The sequence below is a fragment of the Stegodyphus dumicola genome, chromosome 11 (genome assembly GCF_044657685.1).
Source record: "Stegodyphus dumicola isolate Sdum_Otavi_A_Nest chromosome 11, ASM4465768v1".
In the NCBI taxonomy this organism is placed as follows: domain Eukaryota; kingdom Metazoa; phylum Arthropoda; class Arachnida; order Araneae; family Eresidae; genus Stegodyphus; species Stegodyphus dumicola.
The window spans coordinates 119,111,318-119,132,036 of record NC_140778.1 but is presented as its reverse complement, the minus strand read 5'-3'; the positions used below and the strand labels follow the sequence as shown (position 1 = coordinate 119,132,036).

Genomic DNA, 20,719 nt, shown 5'->3' with positions numbered 1-20,719 from the left:
TTGTTTGAACTGCCAGTGTTTAGTTACTTTACTGTTTGGTCGCTGGTGGACCCTAACTATTTTAGGAGACATCTCATTAAAATAGCTATTACGATTTTGTCTTATGAACGTCTCTGACTTTAAGTCAGAGGAGAAACTATCAAATACCTAAAGCTTCAAACTCTTATTTACGAAAGAACATAGATTTTGAAATGTAATTTAATATATATTGCGTATTAAGATATAGATTAAGATAAGTAATTAGTATGAAATTTATAAGTGATAATGGAATATACTAGTTGAATAAGTGATACTGGAAAGAACTGAAATAACAATCATCAAAATAACGAATTCGTTCCTTTGATGTTCAAATGAATACCAATATTCAAATGAAGAATAAATATTCAAATGAAGATAATTTATTGGAATAAAGATAATTTATTGAATTATATTTATTTAATATTATGAAGATAATTTATTGGAATTCAAATGAATATTCAAATGAAGATAGTTTATTGGAATTCAAATGAATATTCAAATGAAGATAATTTATTGGAAGCCATTTAACATAACTAACATACGTAGATTTTTTAACTTTTTCCATAATATTGGGTAGATTTAAATACGCTTCAAAAAGCAGTTTTAGTCGACAAATATATTCAAAAGATTAACTTATTAAAAATTTGCTTAAAATTTTTTCGCTTTATTTTTTGTTCTTATAACTGTACATGCTTTACAATTTTATATGAGTTTGATCTTTAAATTGGTACATTTGGATTACATATGTTATCAAATTATCTAGGTAAAATCGCTATATTTTCCTAGATTTTATTCAGCTAAATTTCTCTTAAGTAGAAACAGAATTAAATCTTCCCAACAGAAATTCAGGGTTGCTTAAATGAATTTGTGAAGTTAAGAAGAAAGCTTCTTTTACGTCTTATCCGAATATGATATCCAAGAAATCTGAGTTTTTGTCTGTAATTTTTAAAGCGCCTAGATTTAATTTCTCATTGATGCAAATTACTTTCATCTCACTGAGGCAAAGAATTTAATTAGTTAATTTCGTTCAAACTGAAAGTATTCAGAGAATGCTGCATAAATGGAGAGATTTCCATGTATATTTATTATATAGGATGAAGAAAGAATTGAATCCCGTCTGCACCATCAACAGTTATAAAGATGAAAACAGCTCTATTTAAGCAACAGACCTGTTATTTCTACAACTTTCATTAATACCTTATAGGCATTATGAAAAATCTATGGTAGGCTTGAGTAGCTAAGGAAGTATTTATAAGTTTATATACCTCGACAGAATACGAGTACATAAAATAAATTTAATTACATGGGAATCCTAATCATTTGTTTTTCATTCGATAATAATTCAAGTATACTCCTATGGAATATCAATTTCATTTTACTAAGTCTTGCACTTAAAGTACACCTGTAATTTTAACCTGTATAAATTTTAACTGAATAGATATTTTGTTTTTTCTATCTAATTTACTGGCATCGTACATAAAAATGACGATTGAATTAAGAGAGTAATTGCTTGCCAACGCATTTTGGCATACATTTAAAGAAAATAAAAATTACGTAAAAGATAAATTATAATTTTACTTTTTTCCGTGTCTATAAGGACCAATGTTTTATGTATCAAGGCCGTTTAGTCAGTTATTTTAACATAAAAGAACATTAAAAACAAATCAGCAGAGTCTTACACTTCCTACTTCATATTCAAGAATAAATTTTAAATCTTCATAGCTTACTGATATTTCTTTAAGCACATTTAAAGTAGTCAACGTGCGGACATATGTCTCCCTGTAAAAGGTCCCTGGCGAGACATATGCCCCAGTACCCTGTAAAAAGTTTAATTAGCAATAGCCCTTTGATGCTTAATTTTAATTTGGTATATTCCCTCCGTGCTAAAAATGTTGATCATTTTGTGCAATGCGTCATTTCGAGACTAATCCAAGCCATTTTAAGACTCTAGCAAAACCGTGGTGATGTAACTGGATACTAAAACTCAAACTGCCAATAATAATTTTACAGCAGTACTAATTATCCAATCAAGTACACTGAGAATCGAAACTAACTACATTGGTTATCATAAATTAAGGAAAAAACACAAAAATCACGATTACTGAAAACGTTAGAATTTTATGAAACTTACCCACAATATACAACATATAGTAAGGTATCAAATAACATAAAAATAAATTACCAGACAATTATGGTAGTACAGAAATTAGCACATATATAAAATGAACAAATCGAAGGTGTTAGTTTGCTGTAGGAAAAGTACCTTCAATATGGAATATGGTCGCCTCTAGAAGCAATACAGCACATACAGCGATGCTTGATGCTTTCACTTATGCGGTCTATCAGTTCCATAGGAAGCGAGAGCCATTGCTCTTGCAAAGCAGTTGCAAGCGCGGCAAGGATCTGAGGGGGCGGATTGAGAGTAGCTAGACGTCTCTCTAAAGCCTCTCAAATGTGCTCGATAGGATTCAAGTCTGGGATCGAGCTGTCCACTCCATGCGCATAATTCTTTCCTGTTGAAGATAATCATCTACGATGCGAGCCCTGTGTGGTCTTGCGCTATCGTCCTGTAACCGGAAAGCATCACCTATTTCCCCGGCACATGGGCGCACATAAACATCAAGGATGTCATCTCTATAAACCGGAGCATTCACTGTTTCCTTTGGAAAGACATGGAGGTCTGTGCATCCACCCAAAGAGATGCCACCCCAAATACAGACACTGCCTCTTCCTTATGCATCTCTTTAACGGATGTTTGACAGATGATAATGGGTTCCAGGTTCTCTCCATATCAAATAACGCCTACTATTGCTTTCTAGACTAAACCTGGACTCATCCGTAAAGAGAAAAGCCCTTCACTGCTCAGGCGTCCAGTGGACATATTGTCGTGCCTACTGCAAACGGTCCCTCTTACGGCGTGACGTGAGCGGCACGCAAATGGCTGGTCGTCTCGCATATACAGACCACCTTCGTGAAGCCTTCTACGCACAGTTGATGTTGACACCAACCTTCCGATGGCTGCAGCAAGGGAGGATCTAAGAAGAGTCAGAGTAGCGGTTCTATACCTGCGTGCACATAATATCAAATATCGGTCATCGGCGCTCATCGTAGGAGTTGGCCGTCCTTGGGTTAACCTCCTAGATGCCGAATCTGCGGTTTGAAATCGCCTCCAACGTCTATGAGTCACAGAAGGACTCACAGTTAGCCATCTGGCCACTTCTGTTTGCCTTTATCCTGCCTCTAGTCTCCCAATGGCTTTCCATCGTAGTTCTGCAGGCAAATGATGCCTGGAGGTCATTGTTACGAATTGGCTATTTCACATTTCTGATGTCACTATCGCAGTAAAATATGTGGGCTTGCTCTCTAACATGGATTTTATTCTCCTCGCAGATGACGTATTCCGAGTGCAGAGCCACTAATTTGCATATTGCAGTTTTACTCACCTACTCTTACTTAGCAACATATTCAAACTTTTTTGAGGTTTGGCTTATTTTTGAGGGAGTTATGGCTATTTTTGTTATTTTTCCTTAATTTATGATAACCAGTGTTAACAATTATTTTTATTATTAAGATTAAATTAGAATTAAGATTTCAGCCTGAACAAAAATAGCATTTGCTTTCTACACATTGGACTAATTGGACTGCTGCCGGCTGCTCTCTTTTTTCTGCAAAGCTATCAAAAATGTAAAGATTTTGAAATAGACAAAAGTAGCGTGCCTAGTTGTTTGTGGCCGCAGTGCGTTTACTGAAATAAAAATGAAGATTTAATCTGTCTTGGCTGTCAGTTTCCTGTTTATTATGAATCAGCATTCTACGCAATCAAAATTCTTGCTGCTCACTGCGGATTCAACGTTTTACGTTCTACGGTATCTACGTGCTACGCAATTTCTATTCTTCTATGCCATTCCATGGATCAGCATTTCTACGCATCTGGGCAATCAGCTTTTCCACATCATTAGTACTGTTAAGTCTTTTCATTACATATATACGTACATATTTAATTTTAAAATTCAATTTCAAATTAATCTTTAACTTCTTATTTGTTATTCTTATTGGTCCAGAAATTGTTTGCTCATATTGTATTTGTTAGATATCCCATGATTCACATTTAACACTTTTAATCTTATAAATTATTGCAATCGTTTAATTTCATTAAATCGTATTCATTGTCATTATAAGTGTTACTTAACAACTGGATGATCTAAGTAGCTGTGAAGGAACCAGATACTTTTTTAACAATTTTTAACCAAATTCTCGGTTACGTTTTAGTGTAGAATTTGTCAATTATGTATTTATACAGTTTCTTTCATCATCTGAACAGAAGCTGACAGATGTGCCTTGCTACTTGCCAAAGGGGAATGCAACAAGGAACACGAAACCTGTTATGAGGGTACTTGTAAGTGTGAGAAATCCTATGCCTATTCAAAAGATGGAAAAGCTTGTGAAGGTAAGTAAACAAACACTGCCAAATTCGCTATTGATTTCTCCCCAAATCCTCATGTTAGGTATGCGTTGCTTGCTTGGTTAAAGTAATTAAATTAAATTTGAATGATGAATACGTAGGATCTTACTCTGTTTGGCCACATAAACTCTACTAGATCCTATTAAGGAACATGGCGACTTCTCGCACATAATAATACCAGCGCAGAAGGAAGAAAATAACCCTTTGTTATTCTCAACTTTGAACAGAAAGGTACGGATGAAGGTTCAGGTGCGTAAGCACGTGAAAACAGGCTCCTGGACTGGTAAGGCGCATCCTGCGTGTAACGCGTGCAGAAAAACATGGCTTTCCTACCATAGCATTGATGACAGTTGACAGAGAATTTCAGATATGGATTTTCGATGAAGCGATGGTGAGGCTTACGTATAACAAAATCGGAGTTTCTCCGCTGGGAAGAAACGGTCAGACCGCTGCTGCTTGGTTAGAGGAAGATAGAATTAGAGACGTGATGTCAAGAATATAGCTGCGTGAATTCCCTGTAATCTTATTGGTTAAAGGCACGGATGAACTGAAAGGCCATAAGTTGTCGAAGCTTTACAATAGCACTGACATCTTGCGGTGGAACTTAAGAATCGTTAAACTATAAATTCAAGTCTAAAGAGAAGTGCTGGACTAGTATCTTAAGTTAAGGCTAACTAGGTTGACTCAACAACCTACCCGAGGTGATCATTATTCAAAAGGCTAAAAGGCATATCAGCAACTTCGAGTAAAAATAAGGACAGGTTCGTAAAGTGCGCTGGCTAGCGAAAACCCGCTCTGAGTAAACTTCCATATTTGCTGTTAAAATACTCACTTCCTTTAACTTTAAATTAGCATTCTTTCAAGGAAATGCGAGGGGAAGTTGAGGAGTTAAAGAAAGATAAAAAAATTTGAATAATTCGTTAGATGAACTGAAGAAAATTCTACAAATGTAAATAATTAAAAGCAGTAAAATAACACATCTTACGTGTTTGTGGCTTTTAATATTTTATATCATCTTTAAAGGTTTTGTTTCCGAAGTGAGATAATAAAATAATTGATATTTCTAGTTTTCTAGTTAATTTATTTTTATAGAATTAGATTAAAACCTGAATAAGCAGCAAATGGGCATATTAATGAGGAAATTCCTCGCAAAAATGGTATATGGATCAATCTGTAATAGAATGCACATAAGGACAAAAAATTTAAATATTATGAATTTAAAATGGTTTATGACTTCAACAATTTTTTATCATTATTCTTATTGCCCACAAAATGTGTAGTATAGGTAAATTATTTTATCCAGGAACGTTTGCGATATGCTTACTCACCCTCGATGGAAAAACCTTTCCTTTATTAAATATCGGTGCAGATGTCTGACAATGACCCCTTTTCTTTTTATAATGTCTCAAATGCTTTAGTGGAATTTACTTTCGCGAAATAATCGGCTAACGCACGTGATGCTCACATTATTTTTCAACATATCTATAAGCAATTGGCCGAGATAGATTTTCTCATCGATTGGAAAGAATTAAATTTCAAGAAATGGTGAAGAATTTCCTTTTGAGCTTAGCGTTGTCATGAGCATTTGAAACTATGTATATGTGAGTAAGATGACTAATAGAAACTGTAAAGCCAATAAACCGGACACGCAGGAATTTAGACTTATTTAGCTTTCTAAATAAATGCTTAAAAAATTTTCTGTGCCAGTCGACATGTGAATTACATGCTTAAACTCACATTTTCCAGTGAAAATTCAGTGATTAATGCATTTAATGGATTGCCACCGGAATGATCCCAAACTAAATATTTTTGATCACACTGTTTCATAAAAACCAGGAACTGGTCTGTAACTTTTATAAAATATTTTACGTGGTGTGTGCAGTACTCATATGCATTTTGTAAACTTATCACGTATGTTAATGAAGTTATAAAGATCACTTTATAAATTTTAATTTTCATACTTTTTTTCTCTGTAATATGCAAGGATTTCAAATAAAGTTAAGGAAACTCACTGGAAGAAGTCCTATTTCCGCTGTTAACATGCATTTCGCATATTCGTTTTTCGCTATCATGAGGTCTGTGCCGCAAAGGCACTGGAGATAAAGTGAATGCCTGACGTTGGGTCCGAGAACAGCTGTGAAGATGGGCTGGAAGAAGTGAGAAAGTTCAATAGATAAAATAAACAGAAATTTGGAATAAAACTAATGAATATTCGGTAAGATATGAACATTTAAAGAAAGGTTAGGTTAGGTTATTTAATTACGGCAAAGCCTAGAGGGCTATCTGCTTAAGGGGAGGGATGCCTTCGTGGAGGACTTTCTAAGATTTAAAGAAATTAAATTGTAATTACTAATGCTTAAATAAAGGGTAAATCTGAACAAGAGGGCAAAACTTTAGGGGGGATAGAAGGCAGCTATACAAGCAATATTCGTCATAGAGCGTATGGTCGGAACGGAAACGGCGAGCCACTAGGCGGCATTGTAAATAAAATGTATAAAATGGGTCGGTCCTCATATTTAACGGCATTTTCTACCTTGGATTGCCCAGAGGATTGCTGATTATACGAATGAAGAAATTTCCAGCGTGATGGATAGCTCGAGGTGGTCCCATAGCGTGGCCACCAAGATCACCGGATATCACGTGTTTGGACTTTTTGGACGAAGCACCTTCGTACCAGGTCCTCATTATGTGGGACCCATAGAGTTTTTGGACTGTGGCGCAAAGCCTAGTCTACGCATTCCCCATTGAAACCAAAGTGGATCTAGTCGAAAAGATCGCCATTATTGCTGGCGATATTATTCGGCGGATATGATTCGGATTCTTGCTGGCGATTCGTTATTCGGCGGATGCCTGGTGTCTTCGCAAATGTGCATCAATCCCTATCCCGCAGGCGTGAAGCCTACATTATAGCTGGAAGTTCTTTTGAGTAACTTTTATGAGTATGTTCTGTTAATAAAATGATTTCTGAAATATCTTCTGTCATTCTTGTGTTAATTCTTTAAATATGACGGCGGAAATCTGCCCTTTAACTTCTCACCGCTTGCATTCTGACCATATATTGTAGGATGTATATTGCTCGTACAGCTTCCTTCACCCCTAAAGTTTTACCTTCTTCAGATTCACCCTGTATAGCACATTTCTTCCTTCATAAATTTTAAGATATTTTCCCGTGTAATGTAACTGGGAGCACTCTCGACGAGATCGCATTGCGGATTTCTTCAGTGTCCTTGCGTAGAAAAAATTCTAAGCAAAGAAAATGACTCTAGAAGTGACGCCTCAACTAAAAGATGGTGGGCGATAATTCATCACTATGCGGATTTTGCGAATATTTTCCTCAACTCTCAGTTGCGCTTTAAAAGGCGTCGTATATAAATCATTTTCTTTATTTCCGCATGCCTTCGTGGTGTAACAGGAAGCACGCTTGACGCGTATTCAAGAGGTCCGGATTTCGAATCCCGGCAATCGCACTGCGGATTTTTTCAGTTTCCTGAAATCAAAAAGTTCTAAAAAAAATCTACAAATTATTAGCCACGTACGTAGGAAAACTAAAACAAATGGTCTAGATTGAATATCCTGGAAACTGAGCAGAACAGCGGGGATAGAGTGGGCGAGTTGTATTGCAGTTACTTTCTGGCACTAAATGTTTAATAAGAGATTTACCACTAACTGTCATTTTCTACTTTATCGGACAACCCTTTGTTATAAGTAAACTAACATGTCATAACAAAATGAGCAAAAGCACACATCTGCCGTAAAATAAGAGACAGGCAATAGTGCTTACGTAAAGAACATCTGTTTGATGTCAAAATTAACAAATGTAAAGAACTTATTGCCTTTAACAAAAATATATATTGATAGTTACACTTGACGTATACAGCATTCAAGAAATTCAGAAATTCATAACCAGGGATTTAAACATTATACCACCACCAATAATAATAATAATAATAATAATAATAATAATAATAATAAAAGATCTATGAAAGGATGATTAAGTTTACCTGTGTTAGCATGTCAAGCGTTGTACAGAAAGATTGTATGCTATAAGTAAGAGGAAAATACTACTTTCTTAAGCTTTCGATTGTTTTAATTAAATGGTAAAACCTTCTAGACAAATAATTCTCCTGTGTTTTCCCATGATTATTAACTGTACCTGAATGTTAATACGCGTTATAAATGTGAAATTTGATGCCATACACAGTGTCTAATAGGTAAATGATTTTGTCCTTAATTAATTACAGTATCTTTAATATTAGGACACAGTACGTTTGGCAGTATTAATTAAATGAATTTTTCCTCTCCTTCTAAACTTTTATTCCTTTTCAGATGATATATGCGGTAAAAAAGGTGGGATAGCTGTGTGTCCAGAAAATGCGGAATGTAATGAAATCACGAATGGATACGAATGTGTTTGCAAGAAAGGTTTCTACCAAAATAGTGCCAACTGCGAGAAAAGTGAGTATAATATATTTTAAAATCTAATTTCTTTTCATTAGCGCAATGCGCTATTTTTATATCAAAGCATAGCTAAAAGGATTCATAATTAACCTTCAACATCAAAAGTATAATTTAGATCATGCATAAGTGCAGAAACTCAAATGAAAATATTTATATGAATTATATAAAGAATATTTTCCATTGCATAGAATTAACTAATTCAAAGGAATCGATTTTTAAAATGATCTTAATTCGCAAAACCATTGATTTGTTTCTTTCCGAGTTTTATCTTGCATAAGAATACTACATATTATTTTTTTCAGTAATGTTGTGATGCATTTTAGAGTGATTTAAGATGTAATATCAAAGGTCTTGCTGGATAATAACACAATTGCCTCAGCTTCTGCTACACATAAAATATCTCATTGAATGAGAAAGTTTGTCCATTCATTTCACTTTCTCATTGTAAAGGAAGAATGTTACCGGATATCATTTCATATTTATCTTAGTTTCAGAATAATCGTTGTCGAATTAAGGTTTCCTGCATAGAAACCAAACGTTGTTTCCAAAAAGGCAAAAACAAGAGTTGCTTTCAGCCTGTGCTGCGATACTATGGACTGTTTCTTGTTGCGAGCTTGTATAAATCATTAAGGGGGATCTTGCATAGAAAACACCACGATTACTTATGTCAGGTGATGTTCATACATTGTTTAAAATGTAAACAGTAAGTCAAACAACCTAGTAGGAATTTTCACATTTTTACTCACACTTTAGAAAACACTTTTTCACGCAATTCATTTGAAATTTCCAGTATATTTCTCAGCAATTTTGTGTGTTTCCTCCTTCATCTGCAAATTTATCTCTAAGAAGTAGCAATAAAAAAGTCTTAAGGAAGTGTACTTTTAATTAAGACACAATAACACGCCGAATAAATACTAATTCAGAAGTCAAACAACAAAAATCAGCGTTATATTTACCAAATTTTCACAGGACTAGTTTCGATGGTTTTACCGAACCACCATCTTCAGCTGCAAAATCGCAAATGAACCAGATAAGAAATAATGATTAGATAAGAGAAGAAAGCCTGGACAAGAATAAGCAAGTGGCGCCATCTGTTGGTAAAACCAGAACTAAAACATAATTTCTTTAAAGGCCGAAGGCAGATTTGGATTGGAATTAGGATCGTTAACTAGAACAGAAAGATTTTTATGAATGTGAAATGCCTCTAGAAAATCCAGTTCTCCAATGGAAGATGTTTTTTGAATAATTTTGGCAGCAGAAAACTGAAAGTGTGGTTTTCGGACCAACAATGTTGAGCAACAGAAGACTTCTGTGTTTCCTTTTTTCTAACATATGCCTCATGTTGCTTGACGCGAAATTTTAAGGCTCTCTTAGTTTGGCCAATGTAAATTAAACCACACTGGCAAGGAATCCTATAAATACCCCAGGAATTCATATCCGGAATGGGGGTCCTTGAGTATGGAACTCGGAATTTTATTGATGGGAGAATAAACAACCCGAAAGTTAAATTTCTGCAAAATATGTGCAACTTTATAGCTAATTGATGGAAAGAAGGGAATGACAACAGAATTTTTATAATCTCCTAAAACAAGAGTGTGCCTTTTAGTGTGTTGAGATGAGAATTTTTTAACTGCTTGATTAATAATGTTGGGTGGTAAGCCCCTGTCAATAGCTATTGCTTTTAAATAATTTAGTTCTTCATCAAGGGCTAGTTTGGAGGAGCAAACTTGAAGAGCACGGAAAACATAGGAATAAAATGAAGCTAACTTTTGTTTAGTCGGATGACATGATTTAAAGTGTGGTGGAAGGCAAACCGATGAAGGTTTACGGTAAACCGTAGTACTGAAGTTGGATGTGCTACGTGTGACCAGAATGTCGAGAAACGGAAGAGAATTGCAAGTCTCAAGTTCAAAAGTGAACTGAATAGCAGGATCAATAGAATTCATTGTTGAAAGAACTTTATTTAAATCATCTTTGTTACCTTCAAACAGAGTAAAAGTATCGTCTACGTAGCGGAACCATGCCGGGAAGTTTAAAGTTTCAAACAATTTTGATTCATAATAATGCATGTAGATATCAGCCAGGATGGGACTGAGGGGGCTTCCCATGGCTAATCCCTCAGTTTGCTTGTAATATTTATTTTGGAAAACAAAATGTGTTTGTTTCAAACAGAGTTGAGTGAGAGAAACTAGCTCATCAATTTCGATGCAAGAGAAATGAAATTCGCGAAGTCTGGTTTCTAGACATCTTAATGCACCCTCCACTGGGACATTGGTGAATAATGATTTTACATCAAAAGAAACCATGAGTAAATTACTAGGAGAAATGTTTTTAACTTTTTTTATAAACTCTATTGAATTTTTTATGGTGTAAATGTTATTGTCTAATAGAGTTGAAAATCTAGAAACTAAATATTTAGCTAATGGATACGAGGCAGTACCTAAATTTGATACAATAGGACGGAAAGGAATACCACTTTTATGAATTTTGGGAAGAACATATAATCTGGCAAAATTCGCAACAGATGGGATAAGTGAATGTTTTAAGTTGCCTGAAATGATTTGCGAAGATTTGATCGCAGTTTTTATTTTTGACAAGTCCGAAGGTGAAGGATCTTTAGGGATCGGATTATATGGTCCTTCGTTATATCCCAAATTGATCCCGAATTTTATTCAAATCAAATCTAATCAAAAACCTTCGAGTCGCGTTTCAAGAATTCTGTTAAATTGCAAGCTTGCCTTACTTCGGTCCGTCATAAGGGATACACGTCAACAATTGTCCAAAATTGAACGTGAACTCTCTAAGCTTCATCTGGAACTCGCTAAATCATATCCAAAATTCACTGCCCTTGAACAAAAGTCTTGGTCTAGAACGGAGAATGCAGTTAACCGTCATAAAAACACCCTTGCAGTTAAATTCGAAAAACTTCTTTTACAATCTTCCAGTTCAGGTAGTTCAAAAAACCTTCCCATTGTAAACATCAAGCCAATAGTTAATATTTCTAATGTTAGTCTTTCAGAAGAACAAGAGAGAATTCTAAAATATAATTTTAACTTCTCACAAACCTGTAAACCCTCGATTCCAAAGATTTTGGCTCCTATCGAAAAAGCTTTCAAGTTCAGTAAAGTTTCAGATTCACAGAAAGAAATGATTAGGCATCTTATCGCTCATAATGTGAAATTCAATAATAAACCTTTGAAACCAAATCTAACTGCGAGAGAAAGAGCTACATTGCGTGAAATTCATTCTAACCCGGATATTATTATTTCAAAGGCCGACAAAGGTGGCCAGATAGTCGTCATGGATAGGAACACTTACATCGATGGTGTCACTAAACTCTTAAACGAAGGACCATATAATCCGATCCCTAAAGATCCTTCACCTTCGGACTTGTCAAAAATAAAAACTGCGATCAAATCTTCGCAAATCATTTCAGGCAACTTAAAACATTCACTTACCCATCTGTTGCGAATTGTGCCAGATTATATGCTCTTCCCAAAATTCATAAAAGTGGTATTCCTTTCCGTCCTATTGTATCAAATTTAGGTACTGCCTCGTATCCATTAGCTAAATATTTAATTTCTAGATTTTCAACTCTATTAGACAATAACATTTACACCATAAAAAATTCAATAGAGTTTGTAAAAAAAGTTAAAAACATTTCTCCTAGTAATTTACTCATGGTTTCTTTTGATGTAAAATCATTATTCACCAATGTCCCAGTGGAGGGTGCATTAAGATGTCTAGAAACCAGACTTCGCGAATTTCATTTCTCTTGCATCGAAATTGATGAGCTAATTTCTCTCACTCAACTCTGTTTGAAACAAACACATTTTGTTTTCCAAAATAAATATTACAAGCAAACTGAGGGATTAGCCATGGGAAGCCCCCTCAGTCCCATCCTGGCTGATATCTACATGCATTATTATGAATCAAAATTGTTTGAAACTTTAAACTTCCCGGCATGGTTCCGCTACGTAGACGATACTTTTACTCTGTTTGAAGGTAACAAAGATGATTTAAATAAAGTTCTTTCAACAATGAATTCTATTGATCCTGCTATTCAGTTCACTTTTGAACTTGAGACTTGCAATTCTCTTCCGTTTCTCGACATTCTGGTCACACGTAGCACATCCAACTTCAGTACTACGGTTTACCGTAAACCTTCATCGGTTTGCCTTCCACCACACTTTAAATCATGTCATCCGACTAAACAAAAGTTAGCTTCATTTTATTCCTATGTTTTCCGTGCTCTTCAAGTTTGCTCCTCCAAACTAGCCCTTGATGAAGAACTAAATTATTTAAAAGCAATAGCTATTGACAGGGGCTTTCCACCCAACATTATTAATCAAGCAGTTAAAAAATTCTCATCTCAACACACTAAAAGGCACACTCTTGTTTTAGGAGATTATAAAAATTCTGTTGTCATTCCCTTCTTTCCATCAATTAGCTATAAAGTTGCACATATTTTGCAGGAATTTAACTTTCGGGTTGTTTATTCTCCCATCAATAAAATTCCGAGTTCCATACTCAAGGACCCCATTCCGGATATGAATTCCTGGGGCATTTATAGGATTCCTTGCCAGTGTGGTTTAATTTACATTGGCCAAACTAAGAGAGCCTTAAAATTTCGCGTCAAGCAACATGAGGCATATGTTAGAAAAAAGGAAACACAGAAGTCTTCTGTTGCTCAACATTGTTGGTCCGAAAACCACACTTTCAGTTTTTCTGCTGCCAAAATTATTCAAAAAACATCTTCCATTGGAGAACTGGATTTTATAGAGGCATTTCACATTCATAAAAATCTTTCTGTTCTAGTTAACGATCCTAATTCCAATCCAAATTTGCCTTCGGCCTTTAAGGAAATTATGTTTTAGTTCTGGTTTTACCAACAGATGGTGCCACTTTCTTATTCTTGTCCAGGCTTTCTTATCTTATCTAATCATTATTTCCTATCTGGTTCATTTGCGGTTTTGCAGCTGAAGATGGTGGTTCGGTAAAACCATCGAAACTAGTCCTGTGAAAATTTGGTAAATATAACGCTGATTTTTGTTGTTTGACTTTTGAATAAGTGTACTTTTGCTTTATGTCTTGGCAGCTAGTATTTCCGTTCTCCCAAAATGCCTAAAACATATAACAAAAATTTTGTTGCATATGAAATTAATAACACGTAGTGTTTCAAAAACAATATATTTGTTTTCTTAGAGCTGTATTCATTTCTTCCTGTCTTTCCCTACTTTTTAAAATCTGCTTCCCAAAATTTTTAAAAGCTTATGGGGAAAAACTCAGTACATTTGGCTGAAAATAGGAAAAAATGTTTTAATTTAAATCTTTCGTCTAACAACTTCAGTGCAGCCAAATGGAATTTATTCCATTCTCACTCGATTCATCCTAATATGTGTTCACTAAAACCCTCTAAGCGGCAAGGGCGTATATATACGGCCTATGCTATTTTTTGTGATATCTGTAAGAACGTATATATACGTGCATAGCATATTAAAATATGTCAAAGAAATTAAGGCAATATCTCAAAAGAAAACAAATCCAAGTATGAATACCAGGTGAGTGTTTACATTAAAATCAAAAAAATAATTTGTTCTCATAGTAGTTTCGCGAAATTTGTGCTTTCTTAGCGAAAACCCTTGGCCACTCAGAGGGTTAAAAAAAAGAAGAAAATTCCATATTTGATTACGCTGTTCTCAAATCTCTTAATTGCTATTTATTTATAACATTTATTCCGTTTCTTAGCTTAATGCAGGAGCTAATGAACAAACTAAAGCAAAAATGCGCTGATGCAAACTAAAATAAAAAGTAAGTTTAAGGATTCAATGTCCACGTATGAAAGTAAATGCAACAAATTAAAAAATAAATAAACAATATTAAATACAAAATAGTTTCATTAGTTTTCATTTGTTGCTAACGAATATGATGATTTTATTTGTCTTTGGAGCTTTGTATGTAATACATTTTTAGCACTTCTACGATAATTTTACTTCAATACATCCTGCAAATTTTATGCACTTCAGTCATAAACATAATTTTATTCTCCTGAAACACTGTTTGCTACAGAATCTACTATTGCGTTATCATTAATTGATCATCACGATTTTTCACTCTATTTACATTACCGGATAAAATCTCAATTTAATTTGATGTAGATATTTTATTTTTGCAGCATCAAAATATACTGTGATTAAATCTGATACTGTTTTGTAATACTCTGTATGCTGATCATTTTTGACTCAAAAAATAAAGTTGTATATTCAGAAACGCCTAACTATAATACTCCCATGCTTACTCTAAGATATTATCATATTTATAGTATTTCAATTAATTAAATCGGGCTGCACGTCTTGCATGACAACAAAACACAGATAATGGACTCTAGAAAACTGGAAACGAGGAGATTGGAGTGATGAGTCTCGATTCCTACTACTTAACGTCGACGGGAAGCTGAGAATGTGGCGTAAGGCTCATAAAGCCACCAGGTTTTATCCTGCACACCAAGTTGGAACTGGAGAAGGCTCTGGCCCCTCAGTCATGGTCTTGGGTGATTTCTCAATGCAGTGTTTGGGATCTTTGGTATTTGTACCGACCTCCCTAAATCTTATTCGATACGTAAATTTGTGGGGCGATCATCTCCATCCATTTATGCTATTCTGTCATTCACACGGAAATGGAGTAATCCAAGATGATAACTGCACCTCTCACAGGTCCCGGGTGCGTAATGGCAAACTGCACATTCAGTTGATCAATGTTAAATATGTACATTTCGCGTACTGCGCATGACCAGAGGAGAATTTGGCGCAATTAAGAATTTGGTAAAATTTCAAAGGAAGATAAATACAGTGTGAGGTTGATATTCTGTTATCTGGACATAAACAGTTCGAGATTTTGAAACTTATTATGTTGTAAGTTGCTTCATTACTTAGAGTGTAAATATCAATTGTAAATTACGCAAATTTTCGTTTAAGAATGATTACAAAACAGGGAACATTACAAGATATATTAGCTGAATCTTTATTCATTATACTTCTGAGGAATAAAAGCAATTGTGTATTTATCATACGTTTCATTCGTATATACTTTAACAAATTAAGGAATAAATCCAGTTTAAATAACTGAATTAATGTCAAGGAAATTATCATAAATAACCGATATTAAACATAACCCTTATGAACAAAATAAACCAAAATGAAATGAAACAGAAGCAAATGCATTAACCCATTAACCACCAAAACTACAAGGAATGTTTCTTTTCTCATGAAAATAATAACAAATATTAAATTAAGCATTTATAACATAAATTTACATTGAAAATTTAAAAAAAAAATGCTCTTACCTTTAGAAAAAGAGAGTGTTGCGTTCGCGCAACGTCAGCGGAATGAGACTACGGATGTTTAGTGAGTAGGATTCTACTCGTGTGATGTTTCTTTTGAGTGGAGCACAGGATTACTTTTTAGCTGTATAACGTTTTATAAATCTACAAATCACTTTACTTGTAATTAATTTAATATTAAAATATACGTTGTATTTCTTTCACAAATACAGATTATTTCATTTGAAAGATTCAAACATGAAAAGCTTGATTACAATCATGATGTAAAGCTACATTATATACTTTGCATCTATAAACAGTCTGGCTATGGTACTCTTTACAACACTTTTGTTATCAACGGACTTTACGATAAAATGTCTACCATCTCCATGCAATGGTTTTTGAATGCTGAATTTACTAGGTCTTCGTCTTGCTGATCTATTTCTGGCTCTCAATAGGAGTTTGCAAAAGAAATAATGCATTCTCGCGTCTGAAATCTAAAAGAGATTTTATATTTCCAGTAGTAAAAAGCGGTGATATTTAGTAAGTTTAGATACGGTCTCAGCTCATATAATTTATCAGTATTGTCAATTTGACTATTGTCAAATGCAAATTCTGCTTCATATTCCTGTACTGCAAACGTGATATCAATTCTCGTACAACAGGAACAGAAATGTCCTTATCAAAAGACCAAAAATTTTTTTCTTGAGGTAAAGAATGATATCCTGTAAGCAATAATATTCCAATAAATCTTCTCATATAGGCTTCAGATGCAATAAATTCTGTTTTTTTTTTTTTTTTTTTTTTTTTTTTTTTTTTTTTTTTTTTCTGCTGAGCGTATATATTTGTCTGTTCAACCAGAAGAGAGTAAGAAGAGAGTAAATGTCTAAACCAAAAAGAAAATCGAAAATCTGTGCACTAGTTTTACCTTGTGTTTTGTCTTTTATAATTTCTCTTCTATCTCTTTCTTCAAGTTCTTCCTGAGACATAACTAACAGTTCCTTTTTTATCCACTTCAAGATTTCAGTCTTCTGCTTTGTAAACTTTTTAGTATGACTATAACTGCTTTTAGACGGCTGAAACTTACTTCTTACGTGAATTTCAACTTCCCCAGCAGTATCATTTGGTAAAATATCATTATCATTATTTAAAACATTGCCATTCCTTTCTCCTTCAACATTAGCCTCTGCAATTTCTGGGGGAACAACAACAATATCAGTTTCATTCTGGTCATTATTAACATTATCATCATCTGTTTCCTTATCAAAAAATCTTTGAAGGGCTTCTTCTAATGTAAGGTACCTCGTTCTAGGCATTTTTAAACAACCAGAACATGAACTAGAACATCGAAAGGAATGAGTGAAAAAGGAGATTGACTACCCGTTTCCTGCTGACGTTGCGTCAACGCAACACCTGTTTTCCCTTTCTTCCCAACACAAATATAAACATCTGACTGATGTAATGTTCTGATAAACAATGACCTTGACTATAAATATATCACTCATAAAGACGGCGATTCTTTCGTTAAATATTTTCAGCAAAAATACCCGGTCGAAAGTTTTGCTTAAATTTTGCTTGAAGTATGAGATTAATTATTATAAACAAAATAATTGTTGAAGGCAAATATTTTTTTACAGAAATAATCTTTATAATATTCACTACACAAAATCATCTGCTGGTACAAAATATCTTCGGTAGTTATATTTATATACGCATTTATTTTGACCGTTGCGTCAACGCAACACAAGCGGCTAATGGGTTCAGAACAAACAATTTTCGGTAGTATTGCAATTGTAAACAGTTGATGAGACCTACAAGACGCGCAGGCTTCCCCCCTCCCTTAGTCGCCATTATTTCCTCCCACGCCAACGGTAAGTCACTGAGCATGCGCAGGATACGAAATTCGTTAACATTGATCAACTCAATGTGCGGTTTGCCATTACGCGTCCCGGGTAGCTACTGCCTGATTGGATGAATATTCTTTAACTTTCCTGTCATGAATTGGTCACATAGAAGTGGTGATTTAAATCCTATTGAGCACACACCTTTAAGATGTTTTGGAGAAAGTTGTGAAAGCACGTCACATAACACTAGCGAACTTTCCTGAATTATGTACAGCTCTAGTCTATATTTGGTAAGCCATTCCCGTGGAAGGCTTCACATTTGTTGGATCTATATCTCGTCGTATAGCAACCGTTCTTAAGCCCAGAGGAAGCCTAACTCATTAGTGACTTGCTATCCCTAATTCAGTGGCACTTAAGTGTATACATGCATGTGTTAACTATCTTCCAATTATATATGAATATTACAACAACAAAAGATTAAAATATGGAATTTTATAATAAAGTATTATTTTCATAGTAAAAAGTGGAACTGCGGAATGGGACTTCATAGAGAAGTTTTGGTATCGAATGAATTTAAGCTAAACGTTATTCGTATTTTTACAATAAATTTGACCGAAACATTCTTTTTACATGAAGATTTGTGGTGCTTTTATTAAGGAGTTATTTTTAAAATTTTGAACACTTCTCTCTCAAATTGTTTTAAAGCTGTTTATAAAATTATCCTCATATTGATAAACATTTAAGTTTAATGTAACTGCCATTTATGTTTTAAATAAACTTAAAAAATACAAATCTCTAAATTTATCATAATTTATGTATTTCTATTGCAGTTAATCCGTGTTCGCCTGGTGTGTCGACGTGTGAACAGTTTTGTAGCCCTAAGGATGGAAAATGTGCCTGTGGAGATGAATTTACATTAAATAAGGACAATACAACTTGTAGTTAGTATCAATAATTTAAAAAAAGATAGTAATTTGAATTTTAAGAAATTATTAAGGTTATTTCATTTAGTATTGTGTGTTGGAAAAATATCGTCCTTTTCGTCTAAGACTAGTTTAAAAAATGCATCATATAATTAATAATAATAAACATAAATTCTTAATAACAATAAAGTAATACTTGAATTATTTACTACTACGTATTTATGTAAATCCTATTAAATTATTATCCATTGAAATGTTAAAAACCTCACATTTTCTTATATAGTACAGCTTAGCTTTATCCAGGGTATTTAATCTAACTCTGATTGAAGTCTATGGATATCTCTTTATTTTATAGCACTCCGGTACTCAAATGAGTGCATAAAGATACTATTAGATTCGTTAAAAAAATGAAATCGATATAATTTCCTTGAATATGTATGCATTTATTAAATAAGAAATAGGAGTATTCCGAAAGTTGACAAAGTAAGGATGCCTTGTTTTGCTCCCGCTAAGTTTTTTTGCCCGCAGGACGAAAATTCAAGCATAGATGTGAAGGAGAGGTAAATAGAAACAAGCAACTTGGGGTGAAAGTAAAAAAAAATTCTGATCTGTACACCACATGACTTCCTTGTACGAAATGTTAAATTAAACTCATTCTTTTCTTGTATTTCATTTAAAAGTATTGGATTAAACTAAATCTACTTCGTCGATAGCGCATAAACCACAATAGAATAAATGCACTCTTTCAAGTTCACTACATTTATTTACCACAGCGAGACTTCGCCGCTACGTTCACTTAACAGCATTAACATTCATTCTATAACTCAGAGTGCACAAAAATTATATCATCTGAAGAATTACCACAAGTTCTATTCAAATACTAAATCTCAAGCGATGTATAAAAGAAATTAAACAAATAAAAAAGAAACAGTTTTTCACAGACGATTTAGTATTTCTCATTCAATTAATTCAGTTTTCACTTCGCGACAAGGCAAAAATACACACAAAAACTCAAAATATCTATATTAAAAATTACGAACTAAATCTTACGCACTTATTTCCTCGAATAAATTTCAGAATGGATTAAGCATGATTTAATTCGCAATAATAAAAGAAGGCGTTATCTTTGTTGTTGCGAAGCTTAGTTTCTCTAGGTTGGCAACAAATCCGTTATTTTGTCAAGTTTCAAATGTAAATAAACATGGCCGCCATCTAAAAAATAATTAGAGTTAGCCGCACTTAAACAACTTTTAAATTGTTGATAATTCTACAACTATTGCCTGAAAATTTACTAAAGGCATAAAAACCTTAACCGGAAGATAAGAACCACATAATTCAATCATTTTTAAGCAAAAAATACAAAATTTACAAACATATAAGAATAAAGAAACTGATATCATTGAGACGAGTAACAGAGTGGATATATATACATGTATTTATATACTTTTGGTATGGCCGATTGCAACCAAAATACGAGGTGCACATCTACACGTTATAGCAGTCCTATATACAAAATTTCAACGTTCTGAGGATACTCATTTTTGAGTTATGCGAGATATGTACGTACGTACGTACGTACGCACAGACGCCACGAAAACTTCTCTTCAGAATTGAAGTTAAATCAGTTTTATAATTTGTTTTTTGGGGGAAAGAGTCCTTTATTATGTCCTTACGTATAAATATCATGCAAAAACAT

General features: G+C 34.0%; 1 protein-coding gene across 3 annotated transcripts in view; it reads left to right on the top strand.

Annotated features, from left to right (window-relative positions):
* The window catches only part of LOC118194266 (uncharacterized), a 103,835-nt gene that overhangs the window by 28,998 nt on the left and 54,118 nt on the right, over positions 1–20,719 (top strand). For all 3 annotated transcript variants that reach the window (XM_085827151.1, XM_085827149.1, XM_085827150.1), the window contains 3 exons: positions 4,340–4,465; positions 8,807–8,935; positions 18,931–19,041. In XM_085827151.1, coding sequence (XP_085683277.1) covers positions 4,340–4,465; positions 8,807–8,935; positions 18,931–19,041 — 366 coding nt within the window. The remainder of the gene's footprint in view (positions 1–4,339; positions 4,466–8,806; positions 8,936–18,930; positions 19,042–20,719) is intronic.